The sequence below is a fragment of the Dendropsophus ebraccatus genome, chromosome 2 (assembly GCF_027789765.1).
Source record: "Dendropsophus ebraccatus isolate aDenEbr1 chromosome 2, aDenEbr1.pat, whole genome shotgun sequence".
Lineage (NCBI taxonomy): Eukaryota > Metazoa > Chordata > Amphibia > Anura > Hylidae > Dendropsophus > Dendropsophus ebraccatus.
The window spans coordinates 127,816,745-127,843,093 of record NC_091455.1 but is presented as its reverse complement, the minus strand read 5'-3'; the positions used below and the strand labels follow the sequence as shown (position 1 = coordinate 127,843,093).

At 40.6% G+C, this 26,349-nt stretch overlaps 1 protein-coding gene across 1 annotated transcript in view; it reads right to left on the bottom strand.

The window, feature by feature from the left end:
- Positions 1–3,177: 3,177 nt before the first annotated feature.
- RECK (reversion inducing cysteine rich protein with kazal motifs) overlaps positions 3,178–26,349 on the bottom strand; it is an 86,550-nt gene continuing 63,378 nt past the window's right edge. The window contains exons 13-21 of the mRNA XM_069958281.1: positions 24,480–24,620; positions 22,480–22,659; positions 21,597–21,719; positions 19,536–19,707; positions 17,957–18,149; positions 11,998–12,208; positions 11,052–11,125; positions 9,239–9,394; positions 3,178–6,932 (exon numbers count right to left, since the gene is read on the bottom strand). Of these exons, the coding sequence (XP_069814382.1) occupies positions 6,717–6,932; positions 9,239–9,394; positions 11,052–11,125; positions 11,998–12,208; positions 17,957–18,149; positions 19,536–19,707; positions 21,597–21,719; positions 22,480–22,659; positions 24,480–24,620 (1,466 nt within the window). The 3' untranslated portion in view covers positions 3,178–6,716. The remainder of the gene's footprint in view (positions 6,933–9,238; positions 9,395–11,051; positions 11,126–11,997; positions 12,209–17,956; positions 18,150–19,535; positions 19,708–21,596; positions 21,720–22,479; positions 22,660–24,479; positions 24,621–26,349) is intronic.

Here is a 26,349-nt window from a genome sequence, read left to right as displayed (position 1 = left end):
ATAGTAAAAATTGTGAAAGGACGGTGAAAAAAGAAAAACTGTGTGAACAGCAAAAAAAATAAGGTCCGCTGTTTGCAATAGACGTCTGAAAATAATTGACATGATCATTATTTTGACATCGATGCAGATAATGTCCGTTATTTTACACATTGTGTGTATTGGACGTCTGTCATCCCATTGACTTCAATGCATTGCATTGAAGTCAAACAAATTGCAGCAATAACGGACATCTTTTTAAGTATAAAAAGCAGACACCTTTTCTCTTTTGTGGACGTTGAGTAAGCATAGCCTTAGGCTCCGCCCACCAGTTGTGGAAGAACTTCAAATTACAGATTAAGCTTGCAGAACAGAAGTCTGCAGAAATTGCCATATATAAGGTATGATATTTGGAGAAAAAAAGATCAAAAGGGCCATCAATGTCTGATCTACATGCCGACACCCCCACTGATCAGCTATTTGGGTGAGCCGTGGCTCCTGCACATACACTGTGAATGGGACCAGAAGTTAGGTGTAGTGATGGTGCCAGGTTACTGCAGTTCTGCTACCACTGAAGTGAATGGGTGCTAAGCTGTAGACACCCAGCTACACAATGAACAGTGTATGGTTTCTGTGCCTGTTCATTATGTATGTGCTGAAGCCATGGCTTACCATGGCGGAATTCCCGGGTGTCAGTATTGCACTGGTCAGATAAAGGATAGGCTATCAATGTGGAATGCCTAGGAAACCCCTTTAACTAAAACACACTAAAGGTATAACTGATCAATGCTGTTAAAGAAATAAAAAGAAATTATATAGACAATGTTAAAGGATTATTCCACTCGAACATAACTTTTCATATGTTGCTGCCCATGGTGAGACTAACAATTGATTACTTACATGTTATTATCTATTTAGTCTCCTTCCCTCAGTTCTCAGCTGCTGCTTTCTGGTTGAAGAGAGCCTAATAGATAATAAGTATGGAATGAATTGTTAGTCTTACCATGGGCAGCAACAAATGAAAAGTTATGTTTGAGTGGAATACTCCTTTAAATATTATAATGCACAGAATCCTTGTTACACATATGACATGTATCATAAATAAAATGGCTTGAGGTCATATAATAAATGTTTCAAAAATGAATCTTTGTTGCAACCATCACAGGAAAAAAAAATGAAGTACAAATTGACCTACTAACAGGCTGTGTTCACACACTTCAATTTTATTAGTCAGTCAGTAGAAAATAAAAACTGCAGAACAGCGACAGTACTGCAAAGAAACTGAAATGTGTGTGAACACAAGTCATTGATGAGTCAAGTCATGTAAGATGAATGGTTATATCTGCAGAAAATAAAAACCTTGGAGAAAGACTCCTTCACCTGTAGTAAGGATTCAGTTTGCTGCCCTAGTCCTGCATTTTAATACCTTAACCAAGACACAATGGTATCGGGCAAGTGCATCCCATCACCCTCCACCTCCCTGGGTATCCAAACACTGTCAAACGCAATTCTTACACAGATGAATTGTTATAAGTCTCTTTGGCACAATAAATGATCACCCTAGCAGTATACCTAACTTATAAAGTGCCATGTTACTAAAGAGGCTCTAGTTCAGGGATGGGAAACCTTTGGCCCTCCAGCTGTTGCAAAACTACAATTCCCATCATACCTGGACAGCAAAAGCTTTAACTTTGACTTTCCAGGCATGATAGGAGTTGTAGTTTTGCAACAGCTGAAGGGCCGAAGGTTCCCCATCCCTGCTCTAGTCCTTTCCTGACAAACAAAGTAAGTAATTTCTCTTGGCTACTCCGCAGTGACCAAAAGACCTGACTGTGGGGGAGTGACTGTGGGGGAGTGTGTATCCATCATCTTCACCTACTTAGGTGGACATGCACATTACTATATACTTTGAACATCAGATGGCAGCACACTATGTAAAGTCATAAAAGTCATAATGTCACTGCAATATTTTTAATAGCATGTAAATAGCAAATATTCTTCATTTATATGATAGTTTGATAGTGCGACAACTACTTTATGGTTATGGTCACACACAGTAACATAACAGCCAAATACAACTGTAAAATAGTTATACAACGCGCCTGTATTTTTAATCTAACAATTAGAGATGAGGGAATTGTCTGTCTAAATGAAGGGAAGAGATTTGATTGGCAATCGCCTTATCAGCCGCCTGCCTTTCAACTCTTTTCCACTCCCTGCTGCTCCTCCCCAGGTAACGGGAAAAGCTGGATTCAGTCCTGGGAAACTTCCTGACGGCGGGGTGGAGCGGCAGGGGGCGGAACACAGTTGAAAGATGAAGTGCTTTGGTTTGTTTAGACAGGCGATTCTCTCATCTATACTAATAATGTACTACTTCTACTATGACAAATGATTATTTTTTTTTTACTTATAAATATGCAGGCATTTTTCTATTTAGTTGTGCTGGCATATTGGTTACCACTTTTAGGCTATTTTCATACATAGTATTTCTGTCAGTCTTTTGGTCAGTATTTTTTCAACCAAAAGTGGGTTGAAATCGCAGAAACTGTGCAAATCTTTCCATGAAAGTTTTTCTCTTTTAATTCCACTCCTAATGTTGGCTACAAATACTAACAGAAATACTTACCAGAATACAATGTGTGAACATAGCCGTAAAGCAACTCTTTACCCACAATCTGACCCCCCCCCCAAACCGATTGTATCTTCGGATAGCTGCTTTTAATCCAATCTGTTTTTAATACATCTGTCCTGTGGTCCATTCGGCTGGTGATGCAGTTATTGGCCTAAAAAACAACGTTTAAACTTGCAGCCCTGTGTCAAATTGGCATGACCTAGAATGTGTGCCCTAGACTTGCACTGCCTTTCCGTTCCTCCTCATCATTAGGAATGCCCTGGGCAGTATTTTTCCTATTCATCACTTGTGTGAACACAGCACATGGGCCTTAACGATCAAGCACATGTGCAGTGTTCAGACAGGTGATGAATCGGAAAAATCCTGCCCAGGGGCATTCCTAATGATGAGGAGGGACGGAGAGGCAGTGCAAGGCTTGGGCACACACACTCGAGGCCACGCCAATTTGACATAGGGCTGAAAGTTTAAAATTTGTTTTTTAGGACAATAACTGCATCACCTGCCGAACGGACCCCAGGACAGATGTTGAATTAAAAGCAGCTATCCGAAGGTACAAGCAGTTTGGGGGGGGGGGGGGCAGATTGTGGGAACAGAGTCGCTTTAAAGAACAGCTAATGTCAAATTATCCATGTGTTTTTATTGAGCATTTCAACAATATATCCTTTTGTAGTCAGTTTATAAAAAGCTGATCCAAAAATGACAACCAAAATGCTTCAAGTCACTGCAAATATAGTAGCTTCAACAAAACAGGAAATGGATTTATCTCCACATAAAAAGGGGAAACACTTAAAAAAAAATCTATAAAAAAAACCTTTTGGCTTTTACTTGTAATTTACTCATGTATCAGCATAAGGTTTTGGAAATCTCATTTACAAATGGGGGCTTTTGAAAATAATAACAATATTTAATATTATTAAATAATAATATTTGTGTCATGGCAGCCCTGGAGACTTATTGTAACATGGGACAAGCAGAAATAAAAAAATATACTCCAATATGTTGCAGAAAATATTCTACACAATGTGGATCATGCATTGTCAAAAAATAGATATGTGTTTAGAGTTTTCTATTGCACAAGTAAAAAAAAAGAAATACATTGACATAACTATTTAAAAGGAGACCCATCACCAGGACAGGTCCTTTTACACAAGCCATCTTATACAGTCATTCTAATAACACTTAACTATTTGGTAGAATGTGAAGTTTTAATAGCCTCCTAAAGTGCCAATTTAGGTTTTAGAAAACAGCTTGCTATACAGAATCTGCACTTCCTCTGTAAGCACAATTTTTATATAGTCTGAGGGTGGGGTATTCTTCTTCTAAACCTTCTTGATTAGAATTCAGTGACATTTAGTGTGCGCAACTGCCAGACTGTGTCTTCTTTTATATACATGCAGGTGCTCCAATGCACAGATTAATACTGATGAATTGATACATAAATAAAATATACATTGACAATGAGGTAACTTCAAGGATTATGTCAAACAAAAATAAATATATCTAATAAACTGTGCATAGACATATCAGCATAATGCTAAAACAATAATGTTAATCCATCCAGTATTTAGCGTAATTTCCAAATTGGATTGATCCTTTGTCAGCAAATACAAAATCAAGCATCATTGCATTATACCTACATTATCTTATTATTGTAGCTTGCAGTGTAAAAAAACAATTGCTGCTCAGAAACCATCAACAAGCAGGCTCTTGTCTGCTATTCTTAGTATGGCTTTATCTTAATTGTAATTATGGCTTATACACCTAACACTTTAAATATACTATATTAAATATACTTAAGTCTGAAAAAAAAGATGTCATGCAACATGATGCTACCACCAAATATGACTGCAGGGGGCACCACATTCATGCTCCTTCAACATCACATTATTGGATGTTATGCATATATAAAGATGGGGACCTAGACTAACTGCAAAGGATCCTTAATGCTTTATTGACAGCTAATTTGTTATGGAGCCAGTCATAAGAAACAGAATACTTATGCACTGCTGACAAATATTAACTGCAGCTTGTTGACGGATTCCGGGAGGCAATAAAAGTTTTTTCCCACGTACCACAATAAACGCAGCATGCTCAATTTAAAAAAAAAGACAAAACATTGGGCTGTTTTCACACAAGTGTATTACGTGGACATTTCGGCTTCTGTATTATGGACGCAAGTTCCAGCCAGCCTGACCAGGAGTCCAGCAAACTGAACTGAGATCTGCCAGAAACATGGTCAGGCCAGGACTTGCATCCATAGGACTGATAAAAATTTAACATGCACATGTAAAAACCAGCGTTTTAAGGGAGTCTGACATCAGGATTGGAAGAGCAGTGAATTATACACTGGCAGCTTGCATGACTGTACTGTTATTTGCTCAGATTGACACAATCGTAAGTGCCCAGAAGTAAGAGTGGTTCTTGACCACTGCTCTCAGTTCCCTAAATCAAGGAGCAATCATTGCACTTGCTCAGAGCTTATAGGAAAGGCCTATGAAGCACTTGGCTGAGAGAAGTGTAGGCAGTTAACATGAGGGGTTTGCCTCCCAGATATTTATAATAGCAGTTGCTTGGACATCTGTACACCAGTCTTAATGAAATCCCTCTGCTGTACTAAATCCTGCCTTCTTTTTGCAGCCTGTGCCCAGACGCAGGGATGATAAATCCCCCCATGGCTGCTTTACTTAGGACTAAAACGTTAGAAGTTTTCCTTAGCAGAAAATGCACAAAAATTTCTGCAGATGAACCCACAGCACAAATCACACCTAGTTGTGCAGATTTTAGTTTGTAGCAGAATTGCTTCTCATTTAGTGCAGAAAATGTTAGCTGCACATCCACATCGTTTCCAACACAAAATTCTGCACCTTTGCAGATTGTGCCCCACAGCAGCTTATGTTGTGACAACACCCTAAGGCTATGTTCTCACACAGTAGCTTTGCTCCGTATTTTGGTCAGTATGAGTGGATTGAAAACACAGAAAGGCTATGTTCACACACTAATTTACCCCTAAATGGCGGCTATTCACTCAATTTCAACAGTGTGTGAGCATAGCCTTTCTGTGTCTTTAGTCCAATCCTTGTTTTGGTTGCAAAATACTTAGCAAAAATACTGTGTGGGAAAATAGCCTAAAACAAAGCATGATTCAAAGGTATCACTGCTTTCCCCATCGTCTATATTGTAGTGTCATTAGTTTTGAGCCTTTGACTATACTGAGATCATTTTACAAAGATAAAAATAAATCTGCTGAGTATAGAGCCAAAGCTAATCACAAGTGGATCTTTTCTTTAAAGGGGTTGTCCTGATGTAAAAAAAAATAATCGGTAGCTCATGACGTAACCATTAGTGTTCGGGTATATACTGTACCTATAGTGTTTTGCTGATTTCAAAGATAACCATTGATTGGAGATCCATTCCACTGTTTGTTCTTGTACACAAATCCAAATATAATTATGTATTAGGTCGTTTCACCGGCCCCTCAGTACACCATTCCACCTGCCTGCTGGCCTCCTCTGCATATATTGTATGTATAACGTAGTGACGTTTTCTTCCTCCGTAGGTGGTGCAGAAGAAGCAGGTGGGCGGGTGGAGCAATGTGGCTGGGGAATGTCCCAGTGCACCAAACAAACTCATTTACATATCTGGATTTTTACAAAAACAGAGTATACAAAAATAGCAGAACGGATCATCAATCAACAATTATTGTTGAAATTGGCATCAAAACGATTACAGGTATTTACCAGGAGGTCCGTATGTACAAACCAGCTGTTAGTTTCCCTTTAATTCCCCCAACAAACCAATGCCAAAACCCTGATCATCCACCAGTAGGTGTTTGTGTACGTTTTAGGAGTGATGTGCAATATTGGCATATATTAGCAGTGAAGCCATAGTCTCTGAGGTCAGTGAATGGCTGCAGCTGCCATATGACCAACAAAACAACAGGAGACTACCAGAACATATCAGTGCTGGACTGGTGGGGAACAGGTAACTACTGTTTTTTTGTTTGTTTGTTTGTTTTTTAAACTCTTGGACACCCCTTTTACAACTAAGTAAAGCAATATATATATTTTTTTTACACTATGAAACAATCTTTTCTTTAAATTACAGCATATCATACATAGCAAAAGGCATACAACAGAGTAATCAGGATATATATACATAAATAATACATATTACATTTTATTTCATTACACTTAGAAGGAAGTGTTGGTGATGTTTGAACCTCAGATGTGATAAGAGCGGATAATGGCACCTGAGAAGCCAGAGTCGGACTGTCAGAATTAATAAGTGAATTTATCTTTTCTGCCTCTTTATTACATGCATCGATCTAGAAGAAACAAAAGTACATGCTCAAAACTTAGATTTATCATTCATTCATGTAATATATGGGGTAAATTGACATGAAATACGACTTACAGTATTTGCATTTTCAAATATGACCCTATGTCAATATTATCTATGTCCAGTGTTCGAAGCAGGGCCGGGACAAGGAGTTTTGGTGCCCTAGGCAGAGAAGGCAAATGGCACCCCCCCTCCCCACACACACACAGAGGCATGCTGGGAGCTGTAGTTCTACCTTAGTCACACAGGTGAATGCTGGGGGCTGTAGTTCTACCTCTGCCACACAGGAACATGCTGGGAGTTGTTGTCCAACCTCAGCCACACAGGTCATGCTGGGAGTTGTTGTCCTACCTCAGCCACACAGGTCATGCTGGGAGTTGTTGTCCTACCTCAGCCACACAAGTCATGCTGGGAGTTGTTGTCCTACCTCTGCCACACAGGTCATGCTGGGACTTGTTGTCCTACCTCAGCCACACAGGTCATGCTGGGAGTTGTCCTACCTCAGCCACACAGGTCATGCTGGGAGTTGTTGTCCTACCTCAGCCACACAGATCCTGCTGGGAGTTGTTCTACCTCAGTCACACAGGTCATGCTGGGACTTGTTGTCGTACCTCAGTCATACAGGTCATGCTGGGAGTTGTCCTATCTCAGTCACACAGGTCATGCTGGGAGTTGTCGTCCTATCTCAGTCACACAGGTCATGCTGGGAGTTGTCCTATCTCAGTCACACATTCCACTAACACACACACACACACACACACTCACTCCATTAGTACACAAATACTCACCCACCCACACAGCAGTAGCAGTAGAGGAGGACACTGAGGATGTTTCTGAGGATGCCGATCAGTCTCCTCATCGTTCTCTGTCCGGAGGGGGGGCGGGGGTTGGGGTATCTGCCATTACACTTGTCCCTGCACTTCTCTCCTCTCCTGATTGGCTCCAGAGGTCATGTGACATTAATTAGAAGCTTTTCTTCTGCTCCGGAGCCAAGCAGAAGAGAGGAGGAGCAGCGCAGGTCCTGCCGTTGCGGAGCTGGAGCAGAGTGGAGAAGGGATGCTGCTGTGTGAGGTGGGGTGGGGGGATTTTTACGTGAAGCTACATTGCGCCCACTGTAATTCACCAGGAAATGCCGCCCTAGGCCATCGCCTACCCTGGCCTACCCTCTGTCCCGGCCCTGGTTCGAAGACCTACAGTGAGCTTTTATAACTTATCAGTAGAGTGATAGTGAACCAATGTTCAGGTTCACACAAACCCGAACTATCAGCATTTGAATTCTGCTGTCTGGAGATGGTATAACAATTTTAAAAAATTAAGAAAACGGTTTGGGCAATAAGGCTCAAATTGGCTTGGCCACTAAGGGGTTAAAATGTTATTGGTCACTTTGTTTATGAATATTTTTAGTTAGAGGAGTTTCATACTAATACTCATTATTCTAAGCTATTCTACTACCTGTACCTAATGTCCAAATTCTCTTTAATGTCCACAGCCTATTGCTGTATCTATGTTTTCCATGACGTCCTAGAGATGCAGCCACCAGGAGTCAAATTGCTAAGGGTTTGGGTTTGGTTTAACCCAAATGCTCGGCAAGTTCGCTCAGCACTATTACAGAGCATTCACATCACAGTTTGCTCATTCGGTTGAGATATGTTGGAAAAATGTTCTGCCAAGTGTCTGTGCTCTGATAGGCATGGGCCCTATTCATTTCAATGGCCCAAATGTAGTAAACTAATGACTAACTCCAGGTCAATTTCAATGCGTAAAATAAAACAAACCATGCTTTTTAGTCAGAGCCAAAACTTGTAAAGGTTCTGTAAAGGTTCAGGTACTTTTTTTCCCAAAGCATCCTTGCTTGGTTGAGCAAATTGTAATATAATTACACCCTATACAAGCTATTTTACACTACGGGAAAGGGCCATCATTTAATCACAAAAGGCGGTCGTCTATTGATAATAACTGATAAAAATAATGTACATAAACATTATTTGCAGGCATCATAACCCATAGATGGCTGTCTTATAGCACTAAAATGATGGATGGCTTGAACGATGGCTGTCATTTCAATGTTGTGGGAACATAGCCTAAGACTTAATCGCAATGCAGTGTGGCTAGCAAGCATGCCCAACTAGCCTACACAATTGTCTATTCATGTCAGTAACTAAGCTGAGTCAGAGGTGACTGAAGGAATAGGATACCATCAAATATAGAATTTAAAGACATTATAATAAAGTAAGAGTTTTAAACTTTAAATAACCTCAGATTGATCCTTACCAATAATTTACTTATTCTTACCTGTATTGGTTTTGTTTGATTGTCGACTGGCATAATAAGCACAATTATTTCCGATTCTACACTGAGGTAACCAAACACATCACACTGGGGCACAGATATGTGGAGTCTTATTTTCTGAAGTATGTCCAATATAACAATAGGCCATTTCTTTGTTGCCTGTGAAAATACATATTTTTCATTTCATTTTCTTATTTAAAACTAATGTAGCCTAATATTTTCACAAGATGGATGTAACCAGTAGTGTTTGGAAGCCACGTATTTGCCTCTGTGGCAATAAAATGCTATAGCTAGATGCTGGTCATTGTTTGGCTGTCCACTCCTATGTCTGCGGCCAGTTATTAAATATTGCATTTTACCATTAAAGAAAAATTATTTAGCAACAGAGTTTTGTAAATGACCCATCTCTGCTGGCCCAGTGTCTAAGATTTATGGATCAAGGTGGATCAAGCTCAAACCAGGTTCACATGTATTATTATGGCACTTATTTTAGTATGTATTGCGCACCAAAATGCTGCAATGTGTGCCCCATAGTTTTTATTGAGAATGCAGTTTAGTAGCAAATATTCCAAATGTTTACCTGGTGTTTTCCTATTTATGTTCCAATACTTACAACTGAGTGGGACTTAAGGGGCTACGTATCAGGGTGGTTTGGTGATCTCCCCACTGGGAGGCACCCCTTGGTAACAGGTTTCCTTCCCTGGAGGAATATCTGGCTATTCCTGAGACTCACAACGGAGGCTCTACGGACCCCTTTTTTGCATATTTAAATTTATAGGTGGCAATGAATCAATATAGACTCTTGAGTGAGTACTTCATTGGATTTTTTTCACTGATCTCCCTCAGCTCAGTAATTGTTGTGTTTTGTTGGTCTACTTTTCATTGCCCCTGTTAGCCAGAATCCTACTCCACACTGACAAGGGGCAAAAACCCCAAAATAGCTGTCTGTGGATGAATGCCTGGCTTTGGTAAACCTTTGTCATATCACAATACTCGCAACAGAGTAAGACTTTGATTCAAAAGGGGTCACCCTGGTGTCTCCCTATTTATTTTCCTATACTCACAACCGAATGGGACTTATGGGGCTACCTATCGGAGTGGTTTGGTGATCTCCCCACTGGGAGGCACCCCTTGACAACAGGTTTTCCTTCCCTGGAGGGATATCTGGCTATTCCCGTGTTTTGAGACTTGCAACTGAGGCTTCACAGACCCCTTTTTTGCAAAAATACTGTGTGTGAACATAGCCTAAGTGTGTACATAGTGTATGCATGCATGTGCAGTATGTTTGTGTATTTATGATGTATGTACAGTATGTGTTATGCAGCACAGTAATTTTTCTAATATACAGTACATCAGTTTTGAATTTGGCACATGTCTGAGCACACAACCTCACTGCCACGCATAGGAAGACCTGCATATGTGCACCCCTGGAACAATCTATATTCTGTCTGTAAATGTATGTAGGGTTCCATAGAGAAAAGTCCAGCACTTTGTTCCATGTGCAGTATCAATATTCACAGCTTTATTTTAGATCCATAAAACAAGATAGCAGTCAACATATAACAGTAACATATCAGAAGAATAAGCACTAATGTACACTTAGCGTATTTTGGTTTGTAAATCAGCATGTATTTTGGGCTGTAAAAGGCTAATAATATAATGTGTCCCCTGTTTGTATAGGGGCCCTGACATTCCTTATGGCAGCCCAATGGAGTGGGAAGGGGTTAAGAACTGGTTGTACTGGTGGATATAATCATCAGCAATCTACACACTGTACATATCAAAATATTTAAAGCCTTAACAAGTAATACTGTACCTCAGCAAATCTGTCTAACTTTTCTTTGTCATACAAAATCCTTAAAACTCCAGCGCACAAAGGACAGCATGCACCTATTTGGAAAAAAAAGCTTTTAACAGTTATTCCATAGCAAAATATTAACGCTAACATGTCAGCAGTTTTCTGCTGACTGAAGTAAAGGCAGTATACAATAGGGCTTCTTACTCTAAATTAGTGGATACAATTCATATTTCAATCTGTTGCTCCAGATATAAGCTGAAGAGATTTCATACAAAATACCAGATAAAGACTCGCCTGGGCTTCAAAAGGTTAGTGTAATGACTAAGTGTGGTGGATCCACTGTACCTTTGCAAGCCATGGTGTTAAGCTGCACCAGGGAGTGAAGTCTAAGGGGCCAATAGTCATTACCAGAGCCTGCAGGGTGCACTTGCTGCGGCAGGCGACCCCTAGGTTGCTACCCATGACGCAACTGTCTTGCATAGGGGGCCGATGTGAGATAAAGTACAGTAACAAATGTGAGGCAGGTTCATAGTCAGAGACAGATAGGCAGATAGGTCAGGGCAGGCGGCAGGCAAAGCGGACTCAGAAAACTTAAGCAATGGAACTGGTACACAGATCATAATAAGAGGCTAAAAAACACTTTCTATAGGTAAGAAGCCCTATCGTACACTGCCTTTATTTAGTAAGCATAAGAGCAATTGTCTGCTTTAAGGGGGCAATTTATCAAGGCTTGCATTACTGGTGTAAGCATTGATAAATTCCCCATTTTTAAGTTTAGCGCAGCAAAATGTGTTTTGATAAAGCAAACAATAACATACATCAGAACTAATGTACAAAGCAGTATACTGTACCTAACAATATACTGTACATGTTCTCTCTTCAAGGTCAAGTGATTGCTAATTATTTAGTTTGATATAAATATGCTGTTTTGACAGTGTTCAATTGTCAGAAGACATGTACTTACCAGGAGGTATGACTGCTTTACAGCCAACCTTCGGCTTGGTAGGGCACTTAACAGAAGCACATTCTGAATGAAAACTGTGCTCTGAGAATATCCCCACATCTTGACACCTGCCATAATAATCCACAGCAACACGGTTGGAATAAGCACTGCATACATTACTGTATGTTTCTCCATTGTGTCCGCAGACTGGTTCCATAGACTTGCAGAAAGGCTATAAAATGTCAAAATGTTGAACAGTTAGATAATATATTACATATTCTCATACTGTGGCAAACAGCTTATGGTACCTGCTGTATCTAAACTGTGAAATCAAAAGAAAAGATTTATTGAAGTAGTGGTCCCTCAAGTTACAATATCAAAGGGAACCAATGAGCATTGATTGTGCTGCTATGGTTCCCTGCAGCACAGTACAGAGCTACTGTGCATCTCCCCGAGGCTACCAGTCGTGTCTGCAGCAGTAGCTTTATTGGTGCGTTCACACCTACAGGATCTGCAGCTGATTTTCTGCAGCAGATTTCATTTAAATAACTGAACACAGCATCAAATCTGCTGCAGATCTGCTGCAGATCCTGTAGGTGTGAACGCACCCTTAAAAGGTGAAAAAGAAATGCCATGCAAGGCAGGTAGAGGGGCGGCAACTAGTCATCTGGGCGGGGAGCTGCCTGTGACGAGTCACAGCTCTCTGCCTGTCAGCGTGCAGTTCGGGGATGATTGACAGGCAGGGAGGCACAAAAAACTTAAATGGATAAAACAAGTCTGTACATACAACAGTCAGAAAGAGCCACTGAAGACTATAAATAAATTTCTATGTAGAGGACTGGAGCATTTTCAGGGCCCTGTACAGATTACACCGGGTCTAAGAATTATAGACTAAAGCCGCCCTCACCTGGTGCCCAAAGAAGCAACTCATCCTTGCACAGGTATAGAGCAGTACGGGAAATTTAGTCTATGTTCACACAGCATAAAAGTACGGCAACAACGGCCGTACTTTGTACGCCTAGGCACACTGAATATTCTTCTACGGGATCCCGGCCGGAGCATATACACATAGTATACGCTCCAGCCGGGATCCCAAGGATCCCAACTGATGTGTCAGTTTTTTGCGGCCACAATTCTGTAAATTGCAGCCGTAGGAAACCCTGTCAGTTCACACAATGAAGCAAGCTGCTCCGGCCGCTTGCTTCATTGTGTGCTATGAGGAGTTCTGATGCGGGCGGGCGCTGACGCGTCCGCAAAGATCATCCCGCAGGTACTGCAGCACCGGACGGGATGATATTTGCAGAGACTGGCCGCTCCATACGCTGTGGTAAAGATGGGCTACTAGACAGACAAGGCACTTCACTAATACTGGGATTTTACCAGTAAAATGGTCACTTTTATTGGTCGATCATCTAGTTGTTTACATGTGCTGCAGATCCTGACTAGGGATGAGCGAACTGAACCGTAACGAACCAGATTCGTTATGAACTTTGCAAAAAGTTCGGTTTGGTACTGAACCGAACTTTGAGAAAGTTTGTTACGAATCTGGTTAAAATAACAACAGCGACGCAACACTGAACTTTTTTCACAGAAAAGAACGGGATACAAGGGATCCCTTGTATCCTGGTTTTCTGTGAAAATCAAGATGTGTGACGTCACCCCAGAGCCCCTGAAGTGCCTGAGCGCGCTAGCAGCTTGTCAGTGTGTTGCCAGACTTCACAGAGAGAGAGGAGCTCCGTATTAGATAGAGAGGGAAAATAGATAGATAGATAGATAGCCAAACAACTAGATAGATACAGGGAGAGATAGAGAAGGAATAGAAAGTGTTAGTGAGAGAAGCAGGAGAGAGGAAGAGAAAAAAAACAAATAACAAGATCCAGGAAAAGCTAGATATAAAAGATAAGGTGATAGACAGGGAAAGAGGTTGAAAAATCAAGAGATAGGGAGAGATAGGCATCTAAATAAAAAAAATAGTGAGATCTAGGGAGAGTTAGGGAGATAATGAAATAGGGAGAGAAAAGTGAGAAGTGTTAGAGCTTTGATTCTATTATAAAGGGCACCATATCCCCTTTGCTTCACTGAAATTATATTAGATATTATTATATATTATAAGATATTAAAAGTATAAAAAAAGAAGTATAATACTGTCACCTGGAGTAAGTAAGCACAATGCTAGATGGGGGCAGTGCTCATGACTTTTTATTTGGTGTGATTATATATAATCAGACACATTTATAGCCTCTTCTTATTGTCTCTTCTCAACAATACTGGCCTGGGTGCAATCAAGTGCTGCCGCCTCCTCCTCCTCAACTTTTTTTTTTTTTCACTATTTTTTTTTCCACTATTTTTGCACTTTGATTTTTTCCACTTTTTTCATTGTAATGGCAACTGCAACTAAACAAAACTATACCCTATCAGACTCCCACTATTGTAGCTACAATTATTCATCTGTTATTGCAGGTTCGTTTTAGGTTCTGTTCGTACGAATCCGAACTTCACGAAAGTTCGCCGGATCGCAACGAACCAAACTTTTTAAAAGTTCGATCATCCCTAATCCTGACTGTCTGTAGCATTGTATGTTGAGTCTCAAGTTACAAAGGTTCAGAAAGGACCATTGGATGTTGAGAATATTGTAACCTGGGGCCATTGTAAGTTAAAGGAGAAGGCCAGCGAAATTTTTTTTTAAAGTATTGTATTTCCCCCCAAAAGTTATACAAATCACCAATATACATTTATTATGGGAAATGCTTGTAAAGTGCTTTTTTCCCTGCACTTACTACTGTATCAAGGCTTCACTTCCTGGATAAAATGGTGATGTCACGACCCGACTCCCAGAGCTGTGCGGGCTGTGGCTGCTGAAGAGGATGATGGCAAAGGGATGCTCAGTGTCCCTCCAGTACTCTGTGTCCCTCAGTGTCCCTCTGCCATCATCCTCTCCAGCAGCCACAGCCCGCACAGCTCTGGGAGTCGGGTCGTGACATCACCATTTTATCCAGGAAGTAAAGCTTTTATGCAGTAGTAACTTCAGGGTAAAAACACTTTATAAGCATTTCCCGTAAGTGTATATTGGGGATTTGTATAACTTTTGGGAGGCCCTCCGATGCTGTGCCCAGCAGACTCTGGTAGGGCAGCAATTTCAAAATATCGATCTTTTATCCTCCATCCTAGCACCTGGTAACAAGGCATGAAGGCGGAGACGCAGTGGTATGTAGTCACACTGCCTCCGCCCTCTTTCCAGCCACTGATTGTCACCATGAACACTGGGAACATAATGCAAAGCCCAGTGCTCAGTTGGCAATTAAGTGTTAGTGGCGGAGAAGAGGGCTGTTAGACGCAGAATTGGAGAGCTGTGCACAGCAGCCGTAAGCTCTATCAGGGAGATGATTGGTTCCCTTTAAGACTCCTCTAAGTCACATACCCCTTTTCAATACACTGTCTAGTGAGGTCCAAAGAGCATCTAAAACACATAATAAACCTGATAACTTGGTGCACATGATATGCTCCACAATGATATGCTCCACAATTTTTGCCAGACTTTTGACACATTTTCTTTAATATTCAAGCACCCTGCTGTTATTTTAAAGTAAATCTATCAGCTGCAATTTCATGTTCCAAACTGCTGACAATGTTAGGTCAAGGAGACACATTGTAATTTTTATATCATTGTATATTTTTATCGTCTATACTTCCAGAATATAGAAATAAGCATTTATTCTCCTGTGCAAAGCTTTCCAAAGTAATATACAATGCACTGTTTCAGTGAAGTCCCCGTGGTGGTCCCTGGTGCCTACTCTCTTTTTTTCTTTTGCAGTCTATTTTAGGTCCCATTTCACCACACATTTTTACTGGATACATATAAAGTAAAACTCTTGTGAAGTACTGATTTAACAGATACATAGAATATTATTAAAAAAAATGACAAAACTGCATATGCACATTTTTTTTCATAGCATAGTAGACCTCCACTAAAAATGGGGGATTTATTAAGATGGTGTTTTGGCATAAAAAAGTGCAAATTTCTTTAGAAGAATAAACAAGCATAAAAAACATGCAACTTTTTAACCCTAGGGGTATGTTCACACTGAGGAAAACAGGCGGAATTCTGCAGCGGAATCCCGTCTGTCTCAGTGTCCCATAGCCAGTCTATGGGAGAGCACACACTGCTACGCAGCCGCCGCTCAAAGAAGTGACATTTTAGAGCAGAGAGCGTCGGCAGCGGAGGAGCGCGCGCCCTCTCATTCACTTATAGCGGCACACTGAGCATGGCGGGATTACGCCATATTTGGTCAGTGTGAACATACCCTAAGGGTATACCTATGGGCTCACTTCCAGTCCCAGCAGTAGTAGCAGGATGTTGGCTAGGTATTAGGATCCTGCTTTTGTAAGACCACAGACTGACAGAGGGAGTACCCTTTCACTTTCATTCTCTTTACATGGCCTGGTCTCCATTGACTGCACCATGTAAAGAGTTAAACTGCCGGGAACAGACTGCTCTCTATTCCAGGCAATTGCAGCAGGGTCATGGCTGTGTGTCACAGTAAGGCTCCTGTGGATTCATCCCACAGGGGTGGGGGTTTGCGTGCAATAGTAGAACTCCATGATCATCCCCGTGATGAGGACAAAACTCTAATAGCCTCGCCCATTAAGCTCGAGCAAAACTTGGGCAAGACTGTAGGAAGGTTAAAATGGTACTCTAGAGATTTTTTTTTTATGAACTGGTGACAAAAATTTATACAGATTTGTAAACAAATGTAACAAAAACTGAAGACTTCCAGTACTTATCAGCTGCTGCTGCCCTGCAGAAAGTGAAGTTTTCTTTTCATTTCAACACAAATCTCCCTGCTGCCACCTCTGTCCATAGCAGGAACTGTTCAGAGCAGTACCAAATCCCCATAGACAATTTCTCCTGCTCTGGACAATTCCTGTCACAGACAAAAGTCTCAGCAGAGAACACTGCTGTCAGTGTCAGACTGGAAACATCACTTCCTGCAGGACATACAGCAACTGATAAGTGCTTAAAAGCTTGAGATTTTTTTTTCATAGAAGTAATCTAGAAATCTGTATAACTTTCTGACACCAGTTGATTTGATTTTTTTCCCCAGAGTACCCCTATACGGCAGTTTAAAATGCTAGGAAAAAAACACTGCGAAGAAGGCTGAATGTCAAGCAGCAGCTGCAAAAGCAAACAGAATGTTAGTATGCATACATAAAGGGAAACTATTTTTCAAAGCATAATATTGTCCGTATAATAATAATTAAGGGCACATCCACAATAAAGAATAAAATAACAATGGTTATTTCAGATGTATTGTGCACTTTCCAAAAGCACAGACTTATATAAATATTATGATAATGACATAGGTGCATATAGATGGTTAGTGTTGTGCTAATGTTACAACTGCCTTTGTCTTGGTGAAGATTTTCCTCTAACATTTTTGTGTTGTAAAAAAAACAGGTACTAGCACATATAACAAAAAATGAATTAATGTATTTTTGGATATTATAGAGTATGCAAAAAACTTCAGATTACTACTGGTACATATAGCATCCTTTTTGTCTGGTCAAACAAGTACCAATAATATAAAGCAGCCACTACAATAGACACAATAGGAAATTTATATAGCTTTTCAGCATTCAGAGATCGTCTGCAGAGGCAATCTGAAGTTGACTGCATTACAAGCTTTACAAATGGAAACAGACATAGAGCTAAGATCTCATAAACTCGGCAGTATATTTTTCATATGTATGGATGCGATTATGAGACAATGCAAACATATAACTGAATGAAGACATGATGGGGATTGTTTTATGGTAACAAAAGTTCCTTACTTAAGAACTTAAGCATTCGTATCAGTGTCTGTTTCAGTGATATCCATTGCAGTCTTGGGAGAGAAAAAGTAATATGTAGTCAGAATCAATAAACTTTATTGACTTTTCATAAAATATGAATGACTCTGTTTTGTTAACTCTAATATCTTACCTGACATGAGCCTTTATAGGATAGCTGTTTCCCCCTCTGATATAGAGTGCAAATGTTGGGGTGTTCTGTATTGTCACTGTCACACACAGGTTCTCTCACATGCTCACACTTCAACTGTCTTGGAATGCATTCATACTGGAGACAGTGGAACATTTCAAAGCTAGTGAGGCAAACTTGTCGTTTTGGAATACATCTAAAAGAAAGAGATTTGTTTTTATTTCACATAGTAAATTATTCAAAGAAAAAGCTCAAAAATATTTTTTTTATCAGGAAAAGAATAAGCCTATTTTGTATATTTACTATAGAGTCCTTTAACCCTTTGAGGACCAGGCCCAAAATGACCCAGTGGACCGCGCAAATTTTGATCTTAGTGTTTTCGTTTTTCCCTCCTCCCCCTTCTAAGAGCTCTAGCACTCTCAGTTTTCTATCTACAAGGCCATGTAAGTGCTTGTTTTTTACAGGAATAGTTGTACTTTGTAATGGCGTCTTTCATTTTACCATAACATGTATGATGGAATTTCAACTATATTATTTATGAAGATATAAATTGGTGAATTCGTAAAAAAGAATGCAATATGGTAACGTTTGGGGGGTTCCTGTGTCTACGTAATGCACTATATGGTAAAAGCGACATTATACAATTATTCTATAGGTCAGTCCGAACACAACCATATGCAGGTTACACAGATTCTCTAATGTTATATATTTTTTTTTTAAATGAAATCCTTTTTTTGGCAATTAATTATAAATAAAATGGGCCTATTGTGACGCTTATAACAGTTTTATTTTTTCACCTACAGGGCTGTATGGGGCGTCATTTTTTCCGCCATGATCTCTAGTTTTTATTAATACCATATTTGTGAAGATCGGACGTTTTGATCACTTTTTATTAATTTTTTTTATATATAATGTAACATAAAATCGGTAAACCGCGCATTTTTTTCCCTCTTTTCGTGTACGCCGTTTACCGTTCGCAATGACGCTTGTTATATTTTAATAGATTGGACAATTACGCACGCTACGGTATATTATATGTTTATTTGTTTATTTATTTTTATATGTTTTATTTATATAATGGGAAAGGGGGGTGATTTCAATTTTTATTGGGGGAGGGGTTTTGGGGTAGTGTGTTAGTGTTTTTAACTTTTTTTTTTTTTTTACACATTTGAAGTCCCTTTGGGGGACTTTTACATCCAGTACTTTGATTTTTACACTGATCATTGCTATGCCATAGGCATAGCATTGATCAGTGTTATCGGCGATCTGCTCATTGAGCCTGCCTGTGCAGGCTTAGTGCAGCAGATCGCCGATCGGACCGCAGGGAGGCAGGTGAGAGACCTCCGGCGGTCCATTTTACCGATCGGGACCCCCGCAGTTTGTTTTTTTCTGCTCTCTGACACTCCACTTTCTTCCTCTGACCATCTAATTCTTGTCTACATATACTATACCTTCTTGTTGTTTTCATAACAACAACAAATTCTGCTGTGCTGTATAGAGATCATCATCAGGTACAGTTGCCTTCCCTCGTAGGACTTACAATCTGATTTTTTGTTTTAGAACACTATAAATAGCTATTTACCTTTGGTTTCTATGACATGGGTTCGGATAACATGGATCCTTTGAAGAACACTCTCCAAACTGAAACTGGTGGTCCAACAACCCAACACACCGTGCTATACATGCACTTGGATATGTCCGTCCATTGTTTCCACAGACAGGAACAAACTTATCAGCACAATTGCAGGGCAATCCTAAAATACGAGATTTATAACACTCTGGTTACATTACTAAGCAATCTTGCCTATATCAGCATTAAAGGGTTCTCTGCTATCAGAAAATTGTATTTAAATGTACTTTAGACATATAGATAGATAAAGAAAATGCTCTATTGCAGAACTGAAACATTGCTGGTCACTGTTTAGAGCCACATTGTTTTGGATGACTCTACACCACAGTTGTGATTTGAACATTGCGGGTACTGCACTTTTTTTGGATTTACACTTATCTGAAGGGCAGGGATGGGGAACCTCTGGCCCGTGGGCCACATCTGGCCCCTGAGATCCCCTGACGCAGCCTGTGGCCCTCCTGTGTCCAGCGGCGTCGCAATCAATATAACATTGAATGTGGTGGCCACCAGACACAGGAAGATGCTGTGTGTGCTGGCTTCTGCCTTACAAGAGTGAAGCATGTCTTCTTTCTCTTGTGGGACTTGGATTGCCAGAGGCAGCACTGGTGAATTAACTATGGCTACCAGGAGCACCACTGGGGTTAACATCAGCTACCTGGGACCTTTTTGGAAGTTAACTACAGGTATCAGGGGCATCACCGGGGATTAAATACAACTTCCAGGGGCATCACTGGGGGTTATGTCTGGCTACTGGGGCATCACAGGGGGTTAACTACAATAGCAGGGGCATAATGCTTTTTCTTGCCTGGGTGCTGAGTGCAGCGGCCATGTAGTGTATTGCTCTCAAATTATTTTATAAATGTCCAAACGGCCCTCAACGAGAAAATTTAGGGCTTTAGGGTTTACATGCTACTGATTTTCTGTGTATATGCTTCTGATCACTTGCAGAATTTGGGCAGAGTTGCTTCACCAAAACAAATCTATGTGCTGAAAATATGTTGCAAATCTGCTGCAGAAGCTTGAACTGAACATGAAGAGAACCAACAGCTAGTAAAGTTTACACTCTAGGACTATGGGAGTAATGTATCTACTTGGGGATACCACCAAACAGGTGTACCGAGTCTTACTAGTCTCCTAGTGCTCCTTGGGGAAGATAGCTTGTTTTCAAAAGTTAAAGAATTTCCTATACAGTGCCACCTACTGGAGGCAGCTTCCCTTCAAATCAGTGTTTGACCCCTAAAGAGCCTTTCCCAAACTTACATGATAAATATCAGCTGCCATCCAATGAGCCTTTTTAATACCTTCAAATTAAGTACTTTATAAATATATTTCTCAAAAACATTTCTCAAACATTATCCCCTACTTTGAAGATAGATGCAAGCTTCACAGACTTGCACACTCCCAGGTTATTCTTAAAGGGATACTCCGGAGCTAATAAAAAAGTATGTCTCCGTTTGAATTTCCTGCTGTTTGCAGGTCCCTGAAGCTCCAGCTGGTGTCTTCATTTTCTCTTCGCTTCCTGGTTTGGGCTTTCCCATGATGCACTTTGTCTCCTGTGATGTCTAACTGACTCTATAAATTTGTTAGATGGCTTACATCTTGCTCATCTGACAAAGAAAGGCTGGCTTAACACGGCTTAGACCCGCCTCCCTCTTGATGATTTCATTGTCAAAAAATGGCTGCCACAGAGCAGCCTGGGGTCAACAGTCATTAGGTAAGAATGAGTTTACTTCACTTCCTGGTGGGGGATTAAGGGGGGAAAAGATAGGGAAGGGGGGCGGATAGGTGATTAAAGCATATTACAATGTTATATAACTTTGTAATGTGTTTCAATAACTGGATAGCTGGAGTACCCCTTTATAACTTTATTCTAGTCCACCAGCTACATGTGCCCACAAATGGAAGAAGGTGTAGGCTCCAAATTTATTGATACCCAATGGTCCCAGATCTAGTAAAAGTACTAATCACAGCACTATAAAAACTGTATTGCTAAATGTAAAATGCGTAACCTACCAGTAAACATGTTTCGATCACCATCAGATCCGAGATCATTTACACACTGACGTTTAGAACATTGAACTTTACCAGCAACACATGAACAGCTATTACAGCCAACTTTAAAGGATGTTCCATGATCTGTAAGACATTTACATAAATCAATGTTCTTATAATGACTATGCAAAGTATTCAGAAAAACAGAATTATTAATGTTACTTTTAATTATTGGATAGATGTAGTCTTTGTATTCAAAAAGTGATGAATCAGAGTGATTCACTTTCAGCTGTTCTGAGGATGTCCTCATGAATATGATGGACACAGATTGTTGATCACAAGTCCTCTTCACTGTATGTGTGCAGTGTTGTCCACCTGCACCTTCCACTCATTGGCAGCTATTAGCCTTTACATGTGCAGTATGCTATTTAAAGTGGGCAGTATGTATACACTGTGTAGTGACTGCATCACCACTTCAGAAAAATGGGTGCGATAATGCAGTAACCCAGCACAGCCACTATACGAGAGAATTTGAGATAATATTTTGCACTGGTACTGGTGAAGCACAATTAAGAGTTGAACCTATACAGAGTAGAATGGAAAAATTTGTATTTCTAAAAAGATAGAACTTTCACAGCTCCATTCATTGTGCATGTGGGTGAGGATGTCAGACACCCAACGATAAAAAAAAAGTTGTTTTTTTTTGTTTTTTTTTGGTGGGGGGGGGGGGTTGTAGGCGGGGTAACGTGTCAAAGTTGTGGAAAGTATCCTATTATAACAACTGTTTACATTATTGTAATTTGAAACTGCAAAAGAGTTGGCCTAATAACACTTAGGCTGTAATTGACATTTTACTGTATATCTGACATCCAGCGTGGCTGATAACTAGTTGTAAAAGACGTACTTTTATGCTGTCCACCAACATTGCATGATATTTGATCAACACAATTCATTTCCATGCAGGATTCCAATGTCCCACTTTGTCTACAAGTGCAGATCTTATAGCAGCCCACTTTCCCTGATGGAACTTGGATCAGATCCCCTTGCCGTACGAGGAAGTCAGATGCTTCTCCCAACTTGCAACCTATGTAAAAAGATTACATATCATAAAACTGGGAACTTCTGAAAAACATACCGCAGCACATTACAAAGATTTTGGAATAGTTTATACATACAATTATACAGTAATAATTTGGATCCCTCAAGTATATTTCTATACTTAATGAGAAAGGTTAGTGATTTTCCCCCGAGTAAGCACATTCTTAGAAGAAAAAAAAAGTATGAAAAAAAATCAGAATACCCCTTTATGGTGCGTTCACACCTACAGGATCTGCAGCTGATTTTCTGCAGCAGATTTCATTTAAATAACTGAACACAGCATCAAATCTGCTGCAGATCTGCTGCAGATCCTGTAGGTGTGAACGCGCCCTTAGGCTATGTTCCCACACAGTATTTTGCAACTAAAACCAGGAATGGATTGAAAACACAAAAAGGCTATGTTCACACGCTGAAATTGAGTGCATGGCCACCATTGAACTGACATTATTTCAAAACAAGGGCTGTTGTTTAAAAAAAACGGCAATTATTTGCCATTAAATGATGGCCATCCACTTAATTTCAACATAGCCTTTCTGTGTTTTCAATCCACTACTGGTTTTGGTTGTAAAATACTGACCAAAATACTGTGTGGAAACATAGCCTTAAAGGGAATCTGTCAGCTGCAATGATGTTCCAAACTGCTGGCACTGTTAGACAGCTGGTAGGAAACACATTCTATACTATTCATATATTCAGCTGTGCTTCCAGGTAAGAAATGCTTTTATTCTTGGGTACAACGGGTCAAAGAGGCTTTTCCAAGCTTTTCCAAGTCTGGAAGGACCCCTGTTCCCTAGTCCCAAGCAGGGTCAGGTATGGCAGGAGGAATAAGGAGATATTACAGCTTGCTGCACTTCAGGAGCTTGGGAAAACCTCTTTGACTCTTTGTACTAAGAGATAAGGCATTTTTTCTGGAACCACAGACAGATATACCAAAGGTAATGTGTGTCTCCTTCATCTACCAGCTAACAGTTTTAGTAACTTGGAAAGTAAATTGCAGCTTACAGGTTCTCTTTAATAATCCAAGCTTTTTTTTTAGCTAGGATCTATTGACACCGTGCAGTATACCCTCAGGCTGTTTTAAAACGAGAGATAATATTTTGCACTGGTATTGGTGAAGCATAATTAAGAGTTGAACCTTTAAAGAGTAAGTTAGAATGGAAACATTTGTACTTCTAAAACAAGGTGCCTTAAGTGACACTGTCACCCCCTTTTTGCATTCTGACTTCTCTACACAGATGTAAAGGGTAAATTTAGCAGTTTTCATACCTTATTTTATATCATGGTGTCATGGTACTTGTTCCAGTAAAAAGTGATCTTTTATCATCTGCAGATTGTGCTCACCTGGGCAAAACTTCGCGGCCCGCAGTGCCACTTAGCCCCACCCACTGTAGCCCTGCCCTCTGTGACGTCATTGGTGCATAGGCCCCGTCCCCTCATTACCCATTGGAAGGGCTGGCCTAAAGGTCTAGGCCCTATGGGTAAGCGTGGTAGGTGAGAATAGGTTGTTATTTTCTTTGCAACCCCAGCAATATATCAAAAAATAAGAATGTCCAGAGTACCCCTTTAAGGTTTTCATCCTTACTGGTGAAATAATGGGCTACAAAAAATACCACTCATAGAAACATTTTGATTTATGCTAAGGCATTACCATCTATCACATGCCTATCACATGAGAGAAAGAGAGAGATGTCACGGTGTGTAAACCACTTTTCTTTACAACAGAATTTGCAAAGCAGTTGTAAATGGATATTTTGCCGTCATTGTGACTGATTATACTATGTACCTCTGGTGACATTAAAGTATTACCTTTAGTACAGACATAAGGAAGACAAGGTTCTCCGTGAAGACATTCTTTTCTGTTAACCTCACACAGATGATTTGCAGGACATGGATTTGGGTTGCATGGATGAGTAACATCCTCGGTAACGTTGTCTAGCGGACTTGATCCTATGTAAATTTAGAAAAAATGCCATGGGTAACACAGTCATTTATACTGTTATAAGGCTCTAGTGCAGCAAAAGCAATCACAGAAAAAGCTTTTTATTTTGAGAAGAAACCAAGGACCTTCTAATAATGTGCCTAAAAAGGAAGAAATCATAAATTTGAGAGCTGTTTTTTTTTAAATCCTTGTCCACGGACTCAAGCTGATATAAAAAAAAAAGGTTCTCACTGGCCCTATCCACGATGAGTGATGCAGGAAGGGCCTGCTCAGCCAATCTATATCTTCTTTTAAGAGCCAAAAGTTTTGAGACTGCATACACAGGCAGACTGGAAATTGGAGGGCGATCAACGTAAACACCAGGAGTTATCAAGTAACCCATAAAATGCCCTAACTTTCCCAATAACCAAAGGAATAATGGGATAACTTTAATATAGCTACAGAAAATCAAAATAGTAAATGAAAGACACACGTTAGGGTGCATTCACACGTAACGGATTTCTGCTGCGGATCCTGCCCTGTACATTCAATGGCAGACAATCTCGCAGCGGGATGCACATCCTGCTGTGAGTATGTCAGCAGCCCGCCCCATTAACCCACCGGCCGCCAAAGCGTATACATCACCTGGTCCCCACTCCGTCCTGCTTCGAGGCTCCCGGTGTCTTTACGTCCCGCTCAGCCAATCAGTGCGCTGCGCACTGAATGGCAGAGCGGGACGTGCTGGGAACCCTAGAAGCAAGCCGGAGTGGGGGCCAGGTGATATATACGCTCCGGCAGCCGGGGGGTTAACGGGGCGGGCTGCGGAGATACTCACAGCGGGATGTGCATCCCGCTGCGAGTTTGTCTGCCATTGAATGTACAGGGCAGGATCCCTTGCGGATCTCGCTGTGAATTTGCTGCCAGAAATCCACTGCGGATCCGTTACATGTGAATGCACCCTTTAAAACACACTGTACACTGCCTGAAATAAGTAATAGTCGCAGCAAAGTGGTGGTCAGTAGATGGCCACTATCTGAGGATTTTGCTATACCTCAGTGCTGTCAGATGTGATGAAGGCAAGTATCCGTACAGTGAAAAGTTAAAGCTCATGCCCTCCTCAACATGTTTCGGCACACTGGGTGCCTTTGTCAGGTTTTGAGACTGACACAAATTTTGGTTAGTTGCTTAAATGTTTTTAGATCTTTTACTCAACTGTTTCTATGGTATACTGAAGTACAAAAACTTAGTCCAGTCCTCTGCTGGCCAATCCCTGTACTTCCTGTAGGATATCATTCTGACCTTGATTTTTATTTTTATTTTTAAGAATAAGCCAGCCGCCAAAAGCTGTGTGTGCAGATGCACTGGCATCTTACTGCTGCCAATCCAGAACCAGGTCTGCACTGGTGTTGAACCCATCCCATAGCTTGATCCTAATCCTGGATTTTCTTGGGTGCCCTAAAACATTTTCACAGAAACTGAACTTCTGACCTTTAACCCCTTAAAGCGTAACTGTCATTTCAGGGCCATTTTTCTGAAAACATTAAATATCAACAGTACAAGCGATTTTAATAAACCCTGTAATAGGTTTTATGTACTAAAAGAGTTTCCTTCTGTACAGAAAAAACAATCTCCCAGCCTCCCCCCTCACATCAGATGAAGCAGGATTTCTTTCTCCATTATGTGGCTATGGAGAGGGGAGGGGCTGTTAGGAGTGACTGAGCACGGAGGATTTCATAGATAAGCACTGACCTTTCTGAC